Genomic DNA, 24,319 nt, shown 5'->3' on the forward strand with positions numbered 1-24,319 from the left:
GATCCTTGTCCCTCTGCTAAATATATTGCGACCTTAAACAAATCTTAACTTGGGTCTTTAAAGGGAAGGGAGAAGATCAAAGAAGGAGCTTCTTGTTGTTGTCTGCAGCATTAAAACTGACCAGAGTTGTACCCTTTGCTTGGTACATTTGTACACAATGTACATTTAGGTCAATGTACTTTTAGGCCAGTTTGGAAATTATAATTGTAGTTTAAATACTTTGGATCTTGGTTAAAGTTTTAAAAGGTTCCCAGTTTCAAAACTAATATATAAATTTTTTTGCTGAAACAGAGAAAACCAATTATTTCTGGCAATTGGATTTTAGACTGTTAAATCATAGACATGGCTCAGATGCCTTCTCAGAATTGTTTTTGAAGTCTCTAATCAGAAGTCCACAACTTATGTGGTTAGGAAGTTCTTACTGAAATTAGGTGGAATAAATTAAAAAAGCATTAGCTTTTTATAACTTTTCCCTTCAACTTCTTGTGTGGTTTTTCTAGTCTTTGTATAATAGGCTGGTTCCGGTAGTTAATGGCGTGAGAGGATTTTCTGCTATTCAGCTTGCCCGTCTGAGAGTAAGTTGTTAATTCAGTCTCTCCTCTATTATGGTGTCTCTTCATGAAATGTATTCTCTTACACAACTTGTTTAACATTATTTGATGTATGGGACTGAGTTTGTATAAACCCCCATAAATATATCAAGTCTAGACTTTTTTTCTGAAAGCATCATCCTTGGAGTAATAGGATCTGGGTCTGATATTATTTTTATAACTAACATTTTTGCTATTCCTTTCTCCTGAAATAAACCAGTTATGTTTTTAAATGCTGTGTCTTTTCTGTTGAAACATTAGAGTTTTTAAAATACTTTTCCAATTATGGTATAGTCACGTTTGAAAGCTCACATTCTTTGGTTTTGCAATATTTTCTGATTTTGAAAGTCTAATATAGCATATACTTCTGTGGTTTTATTGATGCCAGTTTGACAGTGTTCTTCCTTCAAGGGGTACATTTGTATGCTCAGTGTATTTTTGCATCCCATCTTGCTCCCTGAATGCTTCCAGAGGAGCTTCCTGTGCAATTCATGTGTGTTCAACATGTCTGGATTTGAGAGTGCCATTCTGATAAAAACCTAGAGAGGAACAGAGACCACTAGTGCAGGAGAAAGAGAATATCAGCCTCTCAAATATGACCCCTAAGGACAGCTCCAGTTCTTCTGTGGCCAGTTACATGTTTGTTGTTGGCTTGTGAGTCCTGACTGACCATGTTTCAGTCATGGGATGGCAATGGGTAGCTGCCTAGTGCACACTTGGAATTCAGGGGTGGAAAGAAGGATAGAGGTAGTGACAGCTTCTGTTTTGGTGGGGAGGTAAAAGAGTCCTCATAACATTTTAAGCTTTTGTGCTGCTCAGTTGAATGTCAGTCAAATAAAATGAGGATGATACCTGCTTGATTCTAAGGCAGAGTCAGGCTCAGAGATTGTTCCATCGGAATTTTGGGATGTTTTCAGTTTGTTCTTGTTTACACTGTTACAGAAAACAGGTTAGGGAAAGAGGGGGAGTGTTTGCTTTATTCATAACATACCAACTATCTCTATATTTGAAATGGATTTTTCTCTTCACATGAGCTGCAACTGAGTAAATAAAAGTTTGGCTTTATAACATTCAAATACATGAATCATAATAATTACCTAATATAATTGAATTCTTTTGCTGTGAATTATTCTCAGTGCAATGATTCCTTATATCTAACAAGATGTCAGTTGTAAAGAAATCACTGTGGGATCAGGTTGCATTTTTCTTAAAACAGGATTACTAAGATTGAAACGCCTCACATATGTGGGGTTGATAAGCCAGAGCAGCTACACCATTTGAAACAAATAAGTCATTTCATTGCACTTCTTGAACTATTTATGTAGAGGCTGGGAATAAACAAGACTAATCCTGAGACTCTAACAGAAGAGGAGATCAGCAAATTTGTGCGCCTTGATATTGACCCATCCACCATAACATGGCAAAGAGGTATGTAGTCAGAAAGCCTCACTTTATCTTGGATTTAACTTATCTCCTGATTTGCTTAATTTCACCTGAATCAGAGCTGTTTCTGCTCTGACAGCAAGAATAACCAATTTGCAAGTGGTAAGCGTGGGTTCATAACCAATGCAAGTGCAGCATGTTGCTCTAAACTTGGTCAAGTATCTGCAAAAACTCAAGAGACTTCGGTAAAATTCTGAAAGATAGGTTTCCTTAAAGACATCCCCAGTCACTCTCACATTAGGTAATACCTCTACAGACATGTGAAAGTGTCTTTTCTGTGCATTTTGCAAATCTTAGCCATTCTTTTCTTAACTGTGTCTGTTATGGTTCTAGATTATTTGTATTTATTCTTCTTGATTTTGGTCCCTCATCCTCCCAAGCTCAGGGGCCTGGGTAGCTCAAGAGACTTTAAAGGCTTAAGGGATTATGTGTTTTTGTGATTTTTGAAGTCTCTTGAGTTGTTTGCTTCATTTGGAAAAAGAGATTAAAGATGTGGTGCTGTTGCCAAGCAAACTGATACTCACTCTGATACCCTTAGACAACTCCCCTCTGCTTTTTCCAGTTCTAGTGCTGGGTCAAATTTCAGTGTTTACCTCAATTTCTATACCCATCTTATTTCTTCTTTAGGGAAGTAAACTCTGCATAAAGTTCTGAGCTAAATACCACTGGATTTTATTTTCTTTCTTAGTTCTCAAACACTGAAGTTATCACTGTTAAATGGAATGTATTGTGATGCTTAGAAAAAAGCATCACATTGAGAAGGGAGGAGTCTTGGCCATGCTTTAGTGTACCCTTTGTGTGCATGTCATCTCAGGCTTGGGATATTTTTCTCAAGACAGTTCTGGGGATGTGGCGTAAGATGTTTTTTATTAGTCACACTGTGTATCTGGAAGAGACCTGTATTAGGATAAAGAAGTAATATAAATGTTTTGTGTAATATGACTCCTCTTTTTTATCAGCATGGGTTTGGGAGAAGGCAGCATTGCTCAACAGCTGTTAACCTCAAGGGAGTTATTTAATTAATCTCAAACAATGTTAGTGAAATTTCTATTCCACACAGCTCTATATGATGTACATACCTTAAACATTTTAGGGAAAAAAAAAACAACTGGATTTAGGAATGGTTTAGATAACTTGGAGAATGTTTTATTTAGGAATGTTTCTGCAGTGCATATGTCTATGAAGCTTGTTACATGAAACAATGATAAATACCAGGGAATTTGAAGGGAAAAAGAGCTAAGCTATCATATCTTCTGAAAATTAATTTCAGTCAGGACCTGTTTCCATAGAAGAATCACAAACTTTCAGTTCATTGTCAGCTTACACTAACTTGAAAACGTACTATATACTGAAAAGTGGGAAAGCTTCCCTTCTTTGTCTTTCCCTGATTGTCAGATTCTGTTTACATCTCTAGAGGATAAGGAAGTGAATACATTAAACGTAACATTTATTTGAACCTAAACCTTAGTGAAAGGTTTACTTTGGGTAAAGGAAGAGGGAAGATTTGGAGAAGAAAAATTTGTTTTTATGGCAAAACCAGTTGTTTCTCATTTTATTACTACTTAGTGCAGCTATTGGAATCTTCTTGGAGAGTGAGTGCCCTCAGTGAGAATTGGTCACAGTGACCACAGTAAGTGTCTCAGTGACCACGAGTTGCAGGAGCAGTTACGATTCCATGGTAAGGGTGTTTAGGTTACATGATTTCACGAGAAAGGTGCAGATAAAAAATCAGCTCACTGGCTGTCCAGGCTGGTGGGAAGGTAAGTTCCTACCCTTAGGAGTGCTTGTGTAGACAGGGAAGACATTTAGGTGTGCTTAAGCTGTGTTGTGAGACTGATCTTCCAAGGAAGAGAAGGGAGAAGTCTGTGCTGGAGAGATCAGCTTGCCATGTGGCTTCCTTGTGCCATATGGTGCCACAGCTTGGTGCAAGGCTACAGCTTCCATGTACCAGGCTCTGTTCTGTGATTCCTGCCAGCAGTGCAGTATTTTAGAGTATGACTGTGTATATATAGAAGCCAAAATGAGTTGGCCAAAGCTGTGTTGCACCATCCCTTAAATGGGATTCCTGAAGAAATTAGGGGCCTAAAGACTGAGCAGAGGGAAAAAGATAGGAGTGGTATTTACAACAGCCCCAAGGGAAATGCCCAAGAAGGGGGAAAGTGACTTAAATCTTGGTTTTCTCCCAGCTCACTCACAACCCTGAACGGGGGTTTAATTAATGTTCAAAGTCCCTCTTGTTCTTGCATAATTATGTCATGTTTTTCTGTGCAGACAGAATTATTTTTTTTTAAATTTCTAAAATCAGCAGGAAAAGTGGAAGGAGCTCACTTACCTTGAGTGCTGACAGCTTCTCTGGAGGTTCCTGGACTCTCCACTTAAAAATGAACAGGACTCAAATCTACCAGAAGATTGAGTTCATTGCCAAGCTACAGGCTGAACTTATCAAGAGTACCTTGCACCCTTTATTTTAGGGTTGGTGCAAACTTTAACATTTCTAGGACTACAGCACCTGTAAGAAAAAGAGAGTATTTTTTCATTGTGTAGGACATGACATGTCCCCTTGTCCTATCACTACCTGCCCTTGTAAAAAGTCTCTCTTTGGACCCTTTAGGTACTGGGAGATGCTATCATGTCTCCCAAGAGCCCTCTCTTCTCTAGGCTGAACAGCCCCAGCTCTCTCAGGCTGTCTTCATAACAGGTGCTCCAGCCTCATGGAGCAGGTGACCATAACAGGTGATCATCCTCATGCTGTGCAGCTGAATGTGGAGTCAGTCAGGTACTGTGATGTGTGTGAAGGATACCTGTCTGGAGGAACCAATCTGACAGCATAATCATTATTTAAAAGAGGAACTGACTAAGTCTAACCAGCATCATGCAGTCTTAAAATCAGTTCTTAAGAAGTCAGTGATGAAGCAGACTATTTGAAGTAGATCTGGTGCTTTGTATCTACTAAGACTAATTTTTCTCATGTAGGTAAAATACTAGAGTATGTGAGAATACTAAGAATCTGTTAGCTTCAAATGCTGTTCAAATAAACTGTATTTGAGTTGTTTCAACCTGTCATCAAATGGTATCAACTAGAAGGGAGCAACCAAGGCAGTGCCAGTGCTGATATGCAGAAGTGTGGCCATCTGGTTACTCTGTTGGAGCAGCTGAATCTCATATGTGTAACAACAGGTATGCCTGGAAAAAGCCATATTCCTGAGTCCTTGTTAACACGTTTTGCTTTTGCTGTTCCCTTATTTCAGTGGTGGATACAAATGACAGATTCCTGCGCAAAATAACAGTTGGGCAGGCAAGCACGGAGAAGGGCTTTGTCCGTCAGGTATGTAAAGGCATTACTGAATCACTTTCTGGACAGACTTTGCATTAGAGGCTGAGAGGGTTTCTGCAGTTCTTTCAGCATACTTTGAATTGCAATAATGATGTTTGTTGCTGTTGTATAGTAATCTTGCAGTGAAACTGATCGTCTTAATAAGTAAGTGAATCTGAATTTTCAGAAACAGATACCAATGTATATTCTACAATGTGTCAAAAGCACTTAAAAAATCACATTTTGGGGTTTTAACATTGTCCTATGACAAGACACCTTTATGCCCTCATAAAGTTGATTTGTATGACTTTTATTTTTTTTTTTAATCTCTGTATCAATTTATGTGGGACACACATAATTCAAATTACATTTAAACTTAATTTTAGAATTTGTTAAAAAATAAGCTTTTTATTCCGAGTTCTCATTTGCCTGTCATGCATCTCAGCTTTGGAATCTGAGCTGTAAGAACTTGGAGCATGTGCTTGATTTTGCTGTGTGGGCTTGAAGGGATAGTTCAGCAAATGAGTATGTGCGTACTTTTTAGTGGTGTAAAAAGCTGATCTGCATTACTAAATGAGAGATTATGGAAGTTTATTAAAGAACTTACTGATAAATTGAAAGCCAGACTTTCCCAACACCATCTGAGCAAGTGTTCCTGGTGTAATGTAGGTGAATGAATTTCTGAAACAACCTAGCATGGAACAGCAGCATCAGGAGGAATAAATTCATTGTGGTCATGTGGAGTGGCTCTTAATTTAATGAAGATCTTGTAATCTAACATTCTGGATCTTGAAATTCATGAGAAAAGACCAAAACATAGTGCTGTATTCTTTGCAGCAGGTAAAGCAAAGCCAAATTGGAGAGAAGAACTTCAAAGAGAAATCATAAAATCCTAGAGCAGTTTGGGTTGGAAGGGATCTTAAAGATCATCTAGTTCCAACCCCTCTGCCCTAAGTAGGGACACCTTCCACTAGAAATGCTCGCTTATTTTGGTTTTAAATGCACAAACCAGAAATTTTTCTGTCTGCAGCTCACAGGAAGTTCAAAATTAGCTAATAGTCATTTCTGATAAAGGGCTGGGACTACAAAATCTATATTTGGTGTGAGTTCCTTCAACACTTGAGACCTTTTCATATTTTTAGATTTGTTTCAGTGACTCAATATAATTATTAGTCTTAAGCTGGGTTCTACCAGCCTTATTGTGTAGTGTTTTACCACTGTAATTGCACTACTGAGTTAAATGTGACTTACTTTATTGTAGAGTAGTACTTGACAATATCACTGTCAAATGTTGCTTCTGTACTTTTTTGGGTAAAATTAATGCTTTCAGTATTGAGATGTTGGACTGATGCATATCCATTCACATTTTAACATGGCCTTAGTGACTCAAGAAATAGAGTTAGCAGTTAGGAAAACTCATTTCAGAGCCTAGCTAGAGATCCAGAGAAAACAGGACTTCATAGTTAACAGATGCATTTTATAAATAATTGGAGTGATGTTCTAGCTCTCTTAAAATCAATGACACCTGTGTAAAATGGCAGAGCACAGCAGGCACAAAAGTCTGCATTTTAATGAACAGGGATGCTGTGGTTTCTGAAGAATATTACATGACTGATGCCCTTGATCCTGCAATTGAATCCATGTGGGTGGATCCTTTCATCAATAAAAAACTGACTTTGCAGCTAAGACTTCTGTCAGCACTTCATAGGTATATAAAGGTTACTTAGAGTTAAAATAGCACCTGCTACTACAATCTTTTGTGCCTGTTTCTTCAATTAAATTTTATGTCACTCTTTGAGCATCTACCTGGGATGTTTTTCCTGTCCTTTTGGGTTTATATAAGAACAACGATAAAAACTTTTTTTGTGGGTCTTCTGATAAACATTCTGATAAATCAGAAGTATTTCACCATATGGGTTGAACATCGATTTCTCAGGCTTATTTCTTGTCTTACATATGCTGCAATGACTTACTGAAGACATTCTCAAATTCAGAAAAGATAGTGGAATCCATGTCATCACAATGCTAACGAAGTTCATTGCAAATAGAACTGCTTCCAAAGAATACAGAAAATCTGTTTTGTGATTTCACCATTTCACTTGAATCACTATGCTGAAAATCTCAGTTACATAATTATTTTTCTTTTCCTTGGTATGTAGGACTCTCTGCCTATGTCCACAGCAGAAAAGTGCTCAGGTGTCTTCAGATATTTTGACTAAACAAGTGGGTACATAGAGGTCAGCCTGAATAGGGCTGCTCTGTAGCTGTCAAAAACTAAAAGCAGGAACATGGGTTAAAAAAGGGCAGAATCTGTTAAAGTACTAGGCAAATGCACAAGAGTGGTAGGGGGTATGGTCTATGTAGACACGTCTTAAAAACAGACAAAGCTCTCAATTTGAACAGATTCCTCTGGTATTAATATGGGATACATCTGCCAGAGGTCTGATAGAAGCAGTCCTAGGCTTTTTTCTTACATAGAAAGCAGTAGGATGTCAGTTAGTAAACTTTATGTAGCCTTTAATTGCTGGAGATGGAGAGATTACCAAAGAAATTGCAATTCTTGATCACTGCCAACACTGCATTCCTATCACATAATACATTAGTGGCTTTTCTGTTCTTCTGTTTATGTTCTGACCGCATGTGGCCTGAGCTTTACTAATAGTGTATTAGTACAAGTACTACTAATCTATACTCTTAAAGAGAAGTAAAAACTGTTGCTTACATTGTGCTGAAATGCTGCACAGTATGGGTGTGTTTCTACAACAGCAATAGAACTGGAGCCACATATAGTTCTTTGTGCTTATTGACTTACATATTTGTTCATTTAATTAAAAAAAAGGGGCAGAGATATATTTTACATTTTCATAGGTCAAGCACAAGGCTTCACAGCATAGACTCTAAATTTTGAGCTTAAGTAGAAAAAGAATGATGAAATGTAACAAGAATGTTTTTGAAACCAGAATAAAAACCTGTTGGAGATCATTACAGAAAAAAAAATTTAAAAACCCTCCACAGTGCAGTGTTTCTTTGCTCAGGCCAGTAAAGCTCAAAAGACATCTGGTGATTTCCTGTTTCTGCCACAGAAAGAAAATTCTTGATCCTTCAGGGAGCTTCTCTGAGGATAATGTGAGCCAAGGTGCTAAACAGTCTGCAATACTGGTCCTGAAATAAATTTACTGTAATGGAGAATATTAATCAGGGAATATAAAGTGTTTGAAGTTCACAGAATCATACAATATCTTGAGTTGAAAGGGATACATCAAAGTTGGACTTGGCCCTGTGCAGGACCATCCCCAAGAGTCACACCTTATGCCTGAGAGCATTGTCTAAATTCTTCTTGAACTCTGTCAGGCTTGATTCTGTGGTCACTTCTCTGGGACTCTGTGCACAACCACCCTCTGGGTGAAGAACCTTTTTCTAAAATTCAATCTAAAATTCCCCTGACACAACTTCAGGCCATTTGCTCGGGTTCTGTCACAAGAGAAGAGATCAGTGCCGGCCCCTCCTCTTCCTCTCATGAGGAAACTGTAGGCTGCAGTGAGGTCCCCCCTTGGTCTCCTCCATGCTGAACAGACTAAGTGACCTCAGCTGCTCCTCATATGGTATCCCCTCAGGGTCTGTCACTATTTTTGTAGCCCTTCTTTGGATGCTTTCCCATATTTTCAGGTCTTTCTTGTACCACGGCACCAAAACTGTCCCCAGCACTCAAGGTGAGCTGGCCCCAGTGCAAAGCAGAGCAGGACAATGCCCTCCCTTGCCTGGCTGGCCATGCTGTGCCTGATGCCCCCCAGGACAGGGTTGGCCCTCCAGGACACTGCTGACTCGAGTTCAACTTGCCACTGACCAAGACCCCCAGGTCCCTTTTTGCAGCTCTTCCTTCCGTCAGCTCATTGCCCAGTCTGTACGTAAAGTTACTCTAATCTTAATAGTCTTAAGTCATCTCAAAAGCTACCATTTAGAACTTGTTTGAATTCCAGTGTGAAATTTATCTTTCCTGAGTTTATTCCTGATGATCCCCTGTGAGTATTTCAGCTGACTTTGATTCGGTTCATGATTCTCATTTCTACTTTACAGGCTCAGTTTGATATTGCTGTTGCAAGTGAGATTATGGCCATCCTGGCACTTACCACCAGCCTTCAAGATATGAAAGAAAGACTGGGGAGAATGGTGGTGGCTAATGACAAGAAAGGACAACCAGTAACTGCAGAGGATTTGGTATGTTCAGTGCTGTAGAGACCTGTGAATAACCTCAGACATGTTTGTTTTGCCTCTTGAAGCATTAAAAAGGCAGGTACATGCCAAAGATTTTGCTTTGAACCGCACAGTCAGATATCAAAGATCATCTTCTGGGCCAAAACCTGCTTGAGAATGAGAACAAGATGTAGAACTCATTTCTTCAACTCTGGTAACATCTGGTTCAGAAAGCCTCTTGTCTCCATAACCTACTTGGATCATTTTCTGCAATTCTTAAGGCAAACAAATTCAGTGCTGGAGGGAGTCAAAGTGCGGGCTCTTATTTGAGAGAGCTGGTAATGTTTGCTACTGTGCTTTTAGAGTCTGCTCAGATGTTGCAGTGATAGTTACCACATGAATGCCTGTACCACTGAATCAGAATGGAAACAAGCTGTTCTTAATTCAAAGGTTGCTGATAGTGCTTGGGACAGGTTTATCTGTCATTACATTTTTTTTGTTCTTCTTTACCTTCACTAGTTGCTGTTTCCTTATTTCCTACTTCAGCTTCTGAAAAAAAATCAGTATGTTTTTTCTTTAAATCACATTCTATCCCTTGTGTCTGGGCCACGAGTCATTGAACAGTGGCTGGAAGCTCACATGTGTTGTGTATGGCAGGTTCTGGTGCAGCCAGAAGCTACCAGCTGATGTTTGTAATCAGCTGCATGCCAGGAGCAGTCTAGTGCCAGCCCATCGGTGCTGGCTGCCTGTATCACATAGCTCTGTATGTTTTCTCCTGTTTCTCCCTGTTTTGTGAACATCTGCTCGAACTTACTGAGTAATGAATGAGTAAAGCAATGAGTATCCTGTCCTGTCAGCAAAGATAGCAAATCCGCAAGTCAGGAGCACCTTCACAGCCTTAATGGATCCCAGTTTAATAAAGAAATGAAAACATGATATCTAGAGTGCCGGGATTTAAGAATGAAATTAAGATAAGGTTAAAAATTTCTAAGTACAGTCATCATTAAAATTCAAAGTAATTCATCAATTTCCAATTTTCCAGGAGACATGAAGAATTGCATTTAATATTCTAGCTGTTGTAGTTTTGCTTTTGCTTTTCAACTGTATAGCTTTGTCTGGGCCAAGTGGGGGGGAACTGGGGAATAAGTTACATTATAAGGCATATGCAAATACTTTAAAATTATTTAGTGTTAGAATTAAAACTGCATTTGTAGTATGTGATTTTAATTTTGACATTACTTTTGTATTAAGGTACTTTTATTTATTAGCACTGCAAAATATTTGACTTGCTTACCACTTAATGCTAATCAGCTTGATGAACGAAAGAAATGGCTTTTCCGTTGGGGCAAAAGTATTTTAGAACTTTTCCACTGTGTCCCTAAAATGAAAGTAGTGCTCAGGAAAATGTCTGTTACTAATTCAGTTTTCTTTGGCTTTTTTTTAAACAAACTTCCTATGCTTAGTGTCTCAATCATTTGATAGTTTTGCTTGTACTGAACATATGTTTCTAGTTGTTCTTTAAAGCAGTGTTTTGTATTATACAAAAAAAAAAAAAAACCTGCCCAGAAACAAAAAACCATCTGCCCAGAAACAAAAAACTGAAGGACATGTGTTAAGAGCATCTGCAGCTATGCTGCTGCATTCTTGTTCTTCTGGAGGTTCTCCATACCATGCACAGGAAAGACTTGGGTGCATGTCATGATTGGGAAGTGCAGGAACTCCTACCTCTTTTGTTGTGCAGTGTGTTAAAAACGAGTATGAGAACCATGGGAATAAGAGAAATATGATTTCATGGTTAAGGATGTAAAGCATCTCTTTGGAGGGCTCTAATTCCTGTGTTCTTAGGAAAACATTCATGAGGTGCTCTGTCCACACAAACTGATTCTTACAGTACATAAGGAGTTACACATTGCTCAGTCTGGTTTAATACTAGGGAGCTTAACAAGTGAAATTTATGGAAAGAGTGAAACTCCATCAAGAACTTTGAACCAGGAGAAGTTATCTTCTGTTGTCCCAGGTTGGGCATCCAAAATTGGTGAATATTTTTGAGCTTGATTCTTGTGTGTGCAGTTTTCTCTTTTGAAGAACAGGAACAATTGTTCATTTCTGAAGACTTACTAATGTTGCTGAAGAAGTCAGATGCTGTGGTGTTGGGATTTAAAAAATGTCAAAAGAAATTAGCAGTGGGATCTCTATGATTTCTGTACCAAATTAAATAATGCTTACTTTGTACAGGGGGAGAGAGCTTATGAAAAACCATACTGCACTGGTGAAAGTGTACTCTATGAAGTTGAATCCTCTGGAAACAACAGCAGAAGTATAATCAAAGACCATAATAAGTCATAATTCAATGTATGAAGAAGATAAATTTCTGTTCTATCATGTAGCATTTTGTCTCCTTTGCTGGTTTCTTCCCACAGGTGGTCAGTCTGTTTGAGCAGCTTGCAACTAAACCTACTGTTTCTAGACTTTAAATGCAGTCTCTACTCTTCCCCTCTACTCCTGCAGCTTGTGCTGCTTGTGTTGATATAATCCAAGGATTATTTCTTGGGAAAATTTTCACACACATCAAGAGGTTGGATGTGAAGTAATTCTGCTTCTGAATTTCCATACTCCTTTCAGGTCAAGATCAGTAAGAGGTAAAGCTCTATAGTTCAGTAAGGAAAGATTTCAAGACAGCTGAACAAAGGAAGAACACTGTACAAGATGTAAGAATGCTCTCAGTCCAGGTTCAATAATTTTGACTTCTATTTTCTAAAACAAAATCAATTTCAGAAGCTTGAATCTATCATAGTCCATTGACATGGAACATTTTAGCCCAAAGAACTGCAATTGCATATAGTTCTAAGAAACTTTAAAAGCACCTTTATCATGAGAATTACCACATAACCTCAATAATGGGTCAGTTCTACCTATCTTTATTTTAAAAAAATCTGGGGTTCATGTTTATATCCTACACAGATTGAATTTATGCAAGTTTAAATATCTGACAGTAGTCTTTAGTTTTTTGAAATCTATGTGAACCAAAACCGCTAAACCTTTCTCTGTGATTTGTTTCCAGATGTACACACGAAATACTTCACAAAAATACAATTGCTCTTAATTTTGACTTTATATGCAATATATTTATCATAATACAATAGTAAAACCTAAAATACACATTGGCAGATATAAACCATATGCAGAGACAGGCTAGGAATAACAGAAAAAAGATAAGTTGAATATTTCATGAATTGAGAAGACTCTTTCCACAAGAGTAATGGATTAAATGTCTATCCTCTGTAATGGAATATGCTGAACTCTTTGCCAAAATGTGGTGCTCATTGTACAGTATTTTGAAGACTTAATTGCTTTTTGGCTTTTACAGTGAGGTAGAATTCTGATGGACACATACCATATTTTTATGTGAAGTTAAATCGGAATATATGCCCAAGATCAGTATTTCAGCAGATATGAAAAATATTAAATAAATATGTCACTATTTTTTTTAAAAATAAGACTTCTTCTCAGCTTACTTGCTGTGCCATACTGTTAGCTTTCAGTAATTCTGGGACCAAAAGAAAAAAATAAATAGCTTCATATTTACTTATGTAAATGATCTGTCAGCTAGTGAGATTTTGTTCTCTGGTTCATCAGAAACATTGTGTACAGTGTTCACTTCAAACAAAAGGAGTTGCAGTTCTTCTCAGATTATGATTTAAGGTTTAGTTTTCTTATAGGACTGAAATTACAGAAAGTATTATTATTTTCTTAGAGACTATCGTTTCAATTGAAGGGAAGTTGCAAGTACTTCATTATTTTTCTTATAAGGAAAAGGGTTTTTCTCTGCCCTTCAGTCTGTGTAGCCTTTATTCATTTCATAGTAGTTACTTTCAATCACTTCCCTTGTCATCCAGTGTTGGCTTTCATTTCCAGTCTTGATAGACTTCAGAGACTGCTCCACTGGAAGTTGCTTTGAAAGTATTTTGGATTTTCATCCAAGTTTGCCTTTCCTGTGTCACGTGTATAATTTATTTAATGCTCTGTGATTTGTGCTGTCCTGGGGAGCATACCTGCCCTGATGGCTGCTGGAGAGATGGAAGGAGCATTATTTTTCAGGAATACCTGTGATCATTTCCAGGAAGGAACCCAGAAAAGTTGAACATCTGTATACAATTGATTCAGAGCCCTGTTTCTTTCCTCTGACAGTGAGTTAGTGGAAATCTAATGATCTTTGGGCTCTCGCAAGCTTAATTGGTGTGTAAGTGTCAAAGCCCCTAACTCTTTTATAAGAAGTTTACTTGTTCTGAATTGGAAATAGGAACCTGATTCCTTAAACAGCTTTGTGAATCAGATCCAGGACTTGGAGTGAGCTGTTGGAATTGTATATTAGATACTTGGAGGATTGAGTATACAAAGAGATGAAAACTTCATTCTCAGTGTCTGATAGGTATGAAAACCTAAAAAAAGTTTGTTTAGCTATTAAGGACTGCTCTTGACACCAAACCTGGTTAAGAGCCATGGGAGGTAAAAGATATGCCTATTGGAGTATTTACATCTTTTTTTCTTTCAGCTTCAGATAAAATGAGGAGTTGTGTCCAGAAGGTGTGTCTAGTGTTTCCGACATAATGCATAAGTAATATCTCCCAAAAAGTTCAAATGCAGAGGAAGTGGTTTCTTACTTCACTGTTTTTATCAGATTGATGAAGACATCAGAAGACCAAGGAGATGGGATTTGAGGCATTATTATCTAGAAGGAGCAGGGGAAGAAACTGGGGGAAAAGTGTCCTGATTTTATTTTTCACTTCTTCCCCCAAGTCTCCTTTCCAGTAGGGCTGATCCGTGGTTGCTCAGGTAGTTATTTCTGCTGTTGACCACCTGAAAGACCCAATGTAAAGTTTTGCATTTGGCTTTTTTTTTTTCCTCTAGAAATGAGGTTTTTGGGTATATCAACAACATAGCACCAGACTGTTTTTATGGAGGTGGTTGAGTCTCACCATTTTGCAAGAGCTGGAGTGCTTATGTGTCCTTGCATTTTAATCCTAGCTTCTAAAATTAACATCTTAAGAAACAGCAATCTAATTCAGAAGATAAAAAACTACACTGTTTTGCTATCAGCTTCTCATATCTTTGTGGATCCATTGGGTTTTGTAAATAGTGGGAGATGCAGAGTGCAAAGAAAAATCTTTTCCTTCTCTCTCTCCTTCACTGTTCTCCAAGGAAACTCTTGCTATGCATCAGTAGAAGCCATTTTTAATATTTTGGTTTCAATTCAGTTTTATCTAAGGCCAAATTTTCTGTGTCATTTTCGTCTGAAGTCTGTGCTCAGAAGTAATTCTCAGAAAGGGGAAAATTTTATTTTAGAAAATACTGCACTTAATCATCACATACTTTTATGTCTTATCTGTTGCCATCAAAATTTTCACGCAGACTTTGATTGCTCAAATTTGGGGTTAGTTGACAAAACCTGTGTTGGGAATCATAAAGGCACTATTTTTATTGCTTTTCTTTATATGAATATTATTGCTCATCTCTTTATAGGCAACTTGGATATTGTACCCATGTTTTTTAATCTTCATTTTAAACAACTTATAGCAGCTAGGATTTTTGTTTTTTCATATTTCTTTTTAATACAAAAATATATTCTTCTTTTTTGCGTTTTCTGGCAAGTCTATGAACCACTCTTTATAACACTACTGTGGTTTTTTTGAAGCATGATCTAGTTCTTTCAAAACGAAAACCATCATCTCAAAATCAAAGTAATTCAAGAATAAATTTCAGCATATGTTGGTGGTTTCTAGATGGCACTCTTCATAAAATCTGATAGTGCTCACTCTGTAGCCTTTTTTTTTCTAGAATGAGCATTGAAATTTGGTGTAGAGGGTTGTTACGACTTTTATTTATTTTAAGGTCAGTCAGTGTGAAATTTATACTTCAACAAAATTTTTAGGGAGGAGTAAAGTTTTTTGCAACCCAAATGCAGCAGTTTGCTCAACTCCTTTTGTGATCTCATCATCACAGTCAGGCACCTCTAACTTTTGCTCTTGTGATGTATTTCTGATCTGCCCCTAGTAACCTCTGGCTGCTTTCATCCTGTATCTGTTATGTATATATTTGTACAAGTCTTGAAAAATACTCTTTCTGGTTGTTGCTAGCTATTGATTTATGCTGTAGATTCTGTCATGGAAGAAATACATCTGTCATTTCTTTAAGCAGTTTTAGCAAGCTGTTGCCTTCTTGTTTTCTCAGGTCTCAGTGGCCTTTGGCAGTTCATCTTTTGTTACCTTGAACATCTTCATGCTGATCATTTAATTCTGTTTCTGATCTTTCCATGAAATAGGACAAAGAAGTTACCTGTTGTCTTTTAAGTGCATTCGGAATAAAATAATTTTTGTTTTAGACACACTATAAATACAGAATTTTAGAAGTCTTGAGGTAATATTTAAATTAAATTAAATCTTGAGGTAATATTTAAATTCTTTATGCATTACTGCAGCACTGCTTTGAACTGTAAGGGTTTTTAAACTATAAGTGTAACTTGGAAATGTTGCACCTTAGAATTGCCTTCCTTAAAATGTGGACTCTTGTCTTTTAGGGAGTAACTGGTGCTTTGGCAGTTTTGATGAAAGATGCAATTAAGCCCACGCTAATGCAGACATTAGAGGTAAGTATGGCTTACTGCCCTTCTCCAACTTTCAGATTCCATACTGTGCTGATCATGCTTGCCTTCAGCAACTGTGTTTCACTTTCAAAGTTCAAGCCAGGGTCTGATCCATAAAAACATTCTAGCAAACATTCATTTCTTTATGTTAACTATTCAACTCTACCTGTATTTATATATTTTTGTTGTTTTTTTCCTTTTTTGAGATCTGGCTATAGTCATAATTTTACCTAGTGTTGCAAACAAGCTGCGGTGAATTGTTGAGCTGCTTCTGAGCACAATGGGAGGCAGGTTCATCTTCTAAGTCACAGATTTACTACTATTTCCCACCTAGTTCTTACAGGGAAGCATCCTTTTTGTGTATTTCTTTGTATGTTCTCATGATGATTCCCGCAGCCCAGCATTTTGTGTGCAAAAAAGGTGCTTTGCTGTGGCCATTCTAATCCATGCTACAATTTGTGCCAAATCACAGAAGGGTCCTTTCAGCTGTTTATGCATTTTCAAAAGACGGCTCCCAGCCACTCTATCTTGCCACAGTGCCTTCATGGGCTAAATGAAGCTTTCATGGACTATGAGAGCAATGTTTTACACCTACCCTAGTGAGCTTTCTTCCAAAAGCTTAAAGAATGTAGAATTAGTGTAAGCTAACTTCGTGCCTGGGCAGTCTGGTATTGATGTTTTGATGGGAAACTGATGAGCAACATTCAAGGGGAGAAGGAGAAAGAAAAATGAGAAAATAATGAAGCAGCTTTGAAAACAAATGCACTTGGAGAAAAATCAGTGTCTATATTTTTTTTCATTTGACCATCAAAATTACATAGCTGGGATATTTCACTGTGATTCTTGATATGATGAAAAGCTGAAGAATGCAGAAAGATACCAGTGCAATCACCAGTTGATAAAAATGTCACATTTTCTACAGCATGTTGAAGCTGTAACTATCTTTTTGCTTTTGAGTTTGGACGGGGACAACTTCCTAGTCTCGGGGAATATTCGAAAAACAGAATTTAAGTCTATGTTATTTTATTATAGCCATCTTAATTATTTTCCCCTGCAAAGGAAACCCGTTTTTTCATGTGGCTGCATGAAGAATGTATGTGTGTGTGTGTGATAATTTTAACATCCAATAGCAGAAACTGGAGGTCACGTAGCATTAAGAATGTCACGGCCAGAGCTCAGTATTATAATCACCACTTGGATAACATTGTGTGTGTTAAGTATCAGTGACAAGGTAGCTTTGATTCTGACTGTTTAGTCACTCTATTTGCACTTTGCATATCTGTTGGAAAATACTGTGGTATTTGTTGCAGTGTTCTGAAAGACAATTATAAATGTCAGAAGAGATTCTTTTGATCGATAGGCATTTGGTTCTGGGACTTAGATGCATTTATTTTTTTCCCTGCATTTCTTTATATTCACATTTCTATGCAATAAAATTCCTGCCTTTTATGTGGTATTCTTTTCTAGTCTAATCTATGCTATGACTGAAACATCTGCCAATTTTCATCAAACACTGTTGCTTGTTAGCAGGACCCTGACCACATTACCCAAAGATTCATTTTCCCCCTAAATTCTTCTCACAAAGTTATTTTTAAAATAGCAAACCATAGCAGCTCAGAAGACTGTTTCGTGCTCCACTCCTCCACTTTGAGTCTTAAAGATGAATTTTTGTCACCCTTTGGATACTTGCTGGCTTGTAGGCTAATATGAGTCACCTATCCAAGTAATGGAGATCCCCAGTTTATCTAAATATTTTCAAAGATAGTGCTGTGCTTTGGCTGATGTCCTTTTGGGCTGTGTCATTGCTGTCATGTAGAATCACAGAATCTGCTGAGTTAGAAGTGACGCCCAAGGATCACCAAGCCCAGCTCCTGGCCCTGCACAGCACCAAAGCCAAGAACCACACCATGAGACTGAGACAAACACTTCTTGATCTCTATCAGGCTGGTGCTGTGACCACTTCCCTGGGGAGCCTGTTCCAGTGCCCAACCACCCTCTGGGTGAGGAACCTTTTCCTAGTATTCCACATAAACTTCCCCTGAGTCAGCTTCAGCCTTTCACTGGTCACCACAGAGAAGAGATCAGTGCCTGTCCTTCCTCTTCCCCTCATGAGGAATCTGTAACTTCATTGAGATCTCCCCTCGGTCTCCTCCAGGCTGAACAGACCAAGTGACCTCAGCCACTCCTCAGACCGCTTTCCCTCAAGGCCCTTCACCATCTTCATTGCCCTCCTTTGGACACTCTCTAATCGCTCTTTGTCTTTTTTTACACACTGGCACCCAAAACTTCCCCCAGCACTCGAGGTGAGCCCGCCCCAGCTCAGAGCAGAGTGGGACAATCCCCTCCCTTGCCTGGCTGGCCAGGCTGAGCCCGATGCACCCCAGGACACGCTTCACCTTCCTGGGGATGGAGTGGCCCACTCTACTACTGCCTGTGCTGTTGCTGGTCTTGAACTCCCTTCATTATTTTTTATTCTTCATCTGAATAACTGTAAGAGGTGCTACTTTTAATAGTTTCAGTTTAAAAAATAAAAAGAAAAAGGAAGGGAACAAGGAGGATGTTGTGCCCTGCACACTTGAATGTACTCTAGTGAGCCACTTGTGAGTTTAGGGCCCTCTAGCATGATGGATTTTAAACCAAACTTATCCTAGTATACCCTGGGGTGGTAGATGTAATAATATTTCTTCTGCTATCGGTAATGCCATCTTTCTGATGAATGTGTGAATTGTAAATCAGAAATGAGGATGACTGAAGCCTACATTACACTTGAAATAAACCTAATAAGTAACATCCAAAAGTTAGCATCTTAAGTTTCCAAAGAGGTTACCAGTAGTAATTGGGCAACATAATCCTAATCCCTCTGGGGAGAATAAGTTCTTCATAAAAGTGTAAGGATCTTTAGCAACAGCACCACAATTTGACAACAGAAAAATTAGGAATTTTCACTACATAGGTGGTGAAAAAGCAGAATAATATGATTACAGAGAACACAAATACGGCTCACAATGCGCTATGGACCTGTCTGGCAATTAGGGAGGAAACTATTCACCAAAGCAGATCTTCCAGATCACTTTGGGGGGATGGCAAAAAGACTGCCAGGTGAGGGAGAGCAGGAGTTCTGGATATCTGAGTTGATTTGGCATAATTTGTAAGTCATAGTGACTGTGGGTAGCGGTGACTGGAAGGAGCCATTGCAGAGATAGCAGCCAGATAGAAGTAGCCAGTGCAGCTGCACTCCTCTGTGATCTGGCCACAAGCCTGTAGATGGGAATTGTGTTAAGCCGTGGAATTCTGAGGAGTTGCTTCTAAGGGCCTGTGAAAAGGGAGAACAACAACATGCTCGGTAGATTTGCACCAACTTTATATGGGTGTCTGCATGCACTGGAGAAGAGGCTTAGAAGGTCATAAATCAAAAATGGCCAAATGTCAGTCCTGTGTGGAACTGAACTGGCAACTTATGTCAGTGCTTTTTTTCATATGTGAATTGATGTGTGTTTTAATTTGCTGGTTTTTAAAGAGGTTTCTTGGTGGGTGGCTTTCCGTCACAGTCCTGCTACTCTGACACCAGAAATTCTGCCTGAAAGTGTTAGTGATTGACAGTGTTTTATATGCAGGAATGACAGTAAAAATCTGAAAATGGGAGAGACAGAGCACTCCATCTGCAATAACCACAGACTTCAGTGGAGCTTACTTATAGCCAGTGCTGTAGAATTGAGATTACTTTGTTTGGAATGTACATAATGATTTCATAGTGTTTATCTACGTTTCTCATGACAGATTTGTTCTCTTGTCGACTGATCCCTTAATGTTTAGCATTTATTTATACCACGCGTAACAGAGCAGCTGCTCTATGGGACAACTCTTTGTAGTTGCAGGCTGGCTGCTCTGGGGTGGTTTGTTGTGTTACTTTTGAAGTGCCACTCATAGTAAAGATGAGAGAAGAATGGTAATAAGTATTATAAACATCCTTCTAGCGGCCAGATAACTTCAGATATTTATTGACATTCAGGGTTTATTTTCTTTTACTGAAACTTGGATAATAATATTTTCTGTACTGAAAACAGTCAGCAGAATGCATCCCTGTGCCACTGTTGGGTTCTCCATATAGTTTGTTAAGAGTGTAGCAAAAATAAGTGGGACAGATGGACTGGCACAGTCATTAAAGCTGGCCTGAGAAGACATTGTTGTCCCTGTTCCAAGGTGTGCCTGAGGCTCCCAAGGTCCTGCTGGAGTTCCCTCTCTTCAGTACCTAGATGATACTTTTCTTCCAGGATTGCTCTTGTAAGAAAACATTCCAACTGCTCTTCCTTTCCTTCTGGTGGATTTCAGAGCTCCAGGGTAGCATCTGTCTATGCCAGTGATTTAGTAGTATGTTTGGATTTCAAGTTAGTCATGGGAGCCTCTTGACTTCCAGTATTCTGGATTTTGGATCCTGCAGTCCACATTCCCTTCCTATCCATGTTGTGTGGATGAACTCTTGGAAGCACAGTAGCACAGGAAATGTAGGAAGAGACCCTTCTGGCACCTCTCTTTGCATAGCTGCTGCAGTGTGTGCTGGGCTGCCCAGTTACTGGCAGTGGCTCTGGGTCCATCCGTCCGTACATCTGCCTGGTGTGTGCTCTGGGCTCTAATAAGACCCAGATGGAAGAGTAAATGGAAGAGTAAAATACTGAGTAATAAAAGACAAATTGGAATAAACCTTATGGATCTGAGTCTGGTAGCTGAAAATTTGTGGTCCTACTTATTTGAATGTCAGATACTGGATTAAAGTAGAAGTAAAGCTTCAGCTTAGTTTGGTGAAAGTTGTTTGCATTTGATTTTGTATGTTACAAACTCTTTGGGATAGGGATAACATATTTTGCATGGCACCTATTAGTCTGATGCCCAAGTAAGAAGCTTTAAAGGCACATGTAGTTCGTGTTAAGTTTTTGTGTACCTGTGTAAAATCTCAGTTGATATTGCAGTATGTGTCCATTAGCAGACAGAAAACAAGAAAAAAAGCTAACCCTAGGTAAGCACTATGTTATGATTATAGAGATTTAATCAGTTCTCTTGTTACAGGGCACGACTTCTCCTTCATTTACTTTTTTGGCTCCTGTTTCTACTCCAGCATGTACACGGTGGAGTTATGTGAGCTGTAGCTTAATTGTGTTATTCCTGGAGAATAGCTCTCACCCGTGTGTGTGCATGTGGCAGTGGCTAAAAAGTTACTTGTCTTTCCTCTGAGCAAAACAATCAATTACATGCTATTACTTCAAAGGAAGCAATATGAAGAGATGCTTTTTGTTGATATATCAGTTTTGTATATGATTTCTAGTCATCATTACTAAAATGTCCATGTTTTCTGTAAAATATCACTTAGATTACAGCAGTGAAATAGAGATTTTCCTATGTAAATTGTTTTCTTAGGACACTGGTGGCTGGGGGAAGGGAGGAGGAAGAATCAACTTGTATTTTATGGTTAATAGTTTCCAAGCTGTGGTTCAGGGGACTATTAGATGTGCCCTGCAGCTGACCCACAGAACAATGTCCTCCTTAACTGGTGTTTCTGGTCAAAACTTGAAGGAGGTTGCCTACTAGGTTGCCTGAAATTTTGAGGGCTGGCAGTATCTCCTAGTACAGAATGTGAAAAGAGGATCAATGGAAATAATGTAAAATTGTCTGCCTACCTTTTCTTTAACGAGCTGGGCACTTTAAGATGCATAAACACAATGGGCATTTGTTTGCCTGATTATTTTGTATTAGAACAGCTGAAGTGACATTCTTCTGTCTGATTGTGTATTCTGTTTTAGAGGAAAAATAGCAGTTAATGTAATCTCACCTAATCCTAATCCCTTTCTGAGAGTGCTTATTTTCTAATTTTTCCTTTCCTTGGAGTGCCTGTCAAAAATATAAGAGGGAAGCTGAGAACTGCTTCCTACCTCAAAAATTCCCTCTACATAGTTAATTTGCTTACTCCTTGCCTCTCCTTTCTCTGGTTCAGTTTGGAAAACTGATCTAAACCAGAGAAAGGAGAGGCAAGGAGTAAGCCATTAGACATAGATACCATGCAGTTGTATTTACACAGGGAAAATCAACTCTGTCGATTTTACCTGTTTAAATACAAATGGGTGGTGTCTAGTGCAGGAGAATTCTGCTCTGCACCTGGGCTTCCAGCAGCAGTGAATGTGTTTTCAATTGTGTCAGTGTCCCCACTGCACCCCAGCACATCCCTTGCCATCTCCCTCTCCAGCCCCTTAACCCTTGACTCTGGTCCCTCATAGCTTCTGCTGGTTCCTCTGCCAGTGCAGGAATGGCTGCTGCAGCCAGTGAGGAAAACAGGAACACACAGGGCTGGAGAAGAGCTGGAGCTGGGCTCTTCCTTGTGTATCTGCAGTGCTGCATTTAGTGCTTTGTAACAGGACATGTGCCAGAATAGCACATCACAGTATTAGAGCTGTGGAAATATGAAACACGAACTAGTACAAGGTGGAGTGAGGAGTTGTGTAGGTTTGCACTACTGTTTATTACCCTTCTAGGAATGAAGCAGGCAAATGAGGTCTCAAGCACCTGAGTTGTTCCCCTAAATTGTCTAATAGCACTTCCTTGCTATATGTGCTTTGATTTATCTGTGATAAGTCTGAAAAATTGTTGAGTTTCTTACGTAATGTGCTGGTTTGGCCTGGGATAGGGTTAATTATCTTCACATCAGCTGGTATGGGGCTGTGTTTTGGATTTGTGCTGGAGACGTGTTGGTAACACAGGAATGTTTTTGTAATTGCTGAGCAGGGCTTGCTCAGAGTCAAGGCTTTTTCTCTCACCCCTCCAGCAAGCAGGCTGTGAGGTAGGCAAGATGTTGGGAGGGGACACAGTCGGACACAGCTCACCCCAACTGGGTGTTCCCAACCATGTGGCATCGTCCTGAGCATACAAAGCTGTGGGAAGAAGGAGGAAGGGGGGACATGTGGAGTGATGGCATTTGTCTTCCCAAGTAACGATTGCACATGATGGAGCCCTGCTTTCCTGGGCTGAACACCTGCCTGCCCATGGGAAGCAGGAATGAATTCCTTGTTTTGCTTTAGTCATGTGTGTGAAGTCTTTTCTTTACCTGTTAAATTTGCCTTATCTCAAGCCATGAGTATTCTGACTTTAACCCTTCTGTTTTGCTCCCCCATCCCACTGATAGAGGAATGAGTAATCAGCTGTGTGGGGCTTAGTTACTGGCTAGGGTTAAACTATAATTTTATGCATTGAATTACTTACACTTTTTTTTCTTTACCATCCAGGGAACACCAGTATTTGTTCATGCTGGACCTTTTGCTAACATTGCACATGGAAATTCTTCTGTTTTGGCAGATAAAATTGCTCTTAAATTAGTTGGAGAGAAAGGATTTGTAGGTAAGTAAATATTCAGTTTGTTGTATTATGATCTGTTAGTAAATTGGCAATGATGCAAATGAATGGAAAAATTAGCAATTAAAGGTAAGAACACTACTTCATTATTAATATCAGTACAAAATAATCTTAAAGTGAATGTGTAATAAGGCAAAAATACTTCTTCTCTTACCCTGCCTTTTGTCTCAAGTCCTGTCACCGTGGTCCTGTCACCATGTTTGACTCACAAGTGACCTGTTCACTCCACAAGGTGGCTGAACCAGTCAAATGACTGGATTGCATTAAAAGAGGTGTCCTGTTGTTCATTCTATTAGTATTCATCTGGCCTCACTTGATAAACCAACAGAAACCATTCTTTTTTTCCTGATGAATTATTTCTCTCCCAGTTCAGTAAACTCAGCCAAATCAGAGGTCAGATGCCCCTGAGCCAGTGCAGAGGCAAGGTGGTAGAGAAAATATTAATACTGCCTCATTTTGTGGCTGTGAGCCATTCGGTTGGTCCAGCTGCATTGTCAAACCTCACCGTGAGGCCCTTATGTTCCCATGAAAGCATTTGAGTGGGCTGACTCTTTTTGTATTAGGAATTCAGCCTTCACAAGCAACAATAGACACACAGAGCTTACAGTTGCAGGCAAAATAAACTTGTGGCTGAACAATGAACTGGCTTTTATAAAAATTGTTGTGAGTGTTTAAAACTGCAAATTAATTAAATAAAAGGGGCGTTGCAGCCCCCTCACTGTGGTGGTGATGCCTTTGCACTGCTGCAGC

At 39.0% G+C, this 24,319-nt stretch overlaps 1 protein-coding gene across 1 annotated transcript in view; it reads left to right on the forward strand.

Annotated features, from left to right (window-relative positions):
* Positions 1-24,319, forward strand: part of MTHFD1L (methylenetetrahydrofolate dehydrogenase (NADP+ dependent) 1 like) — a 147,165-nt gene that overhangs the window by 36,539 nt on the left and 86,307 nt on the right. Inside the window, exons 15-20 of the mRNA XM_038133603.1 lie at positions 501-575; positions 1,916-2,018; positions 5,282-5,358; positions 9,421-9,561; positions 16,112-16,180; positions 23,443-23,554. Coding sequence (XP_037989531.1) covers positions 501-575; positions 1,916-2,018; positions 5,282-5,358; positions 9,421-9,561; positions 16,112-16,180; positions 23,443-23,554 — 577 coding nt within the window. The remainder of the gene's footprint in view (positions 1-500; positions 576-1,915; positions 2,019-5,281; positions 5,359-9,420; positions 9,562-16,111; positions 16,181-23,442; positions 23,555-24,319) is intronic.

The sequence above is a fragment of the Motacilla alba genome, chromosome 3 (genome assembly GCF_015832195.1).
Source record: "Motacilla alba alba isolate MOTALB_02 chromosome 3, Motacilla_alba_V1.0_pri, whole genome shotgun sequence".
Classification (NCBI taxonomy): domain Eukaryota; kingdom Metazoa; phylum Chordata; class Aves; order Passeriformes; family Motacillidae; genus Motacilla; species Motacilla alba.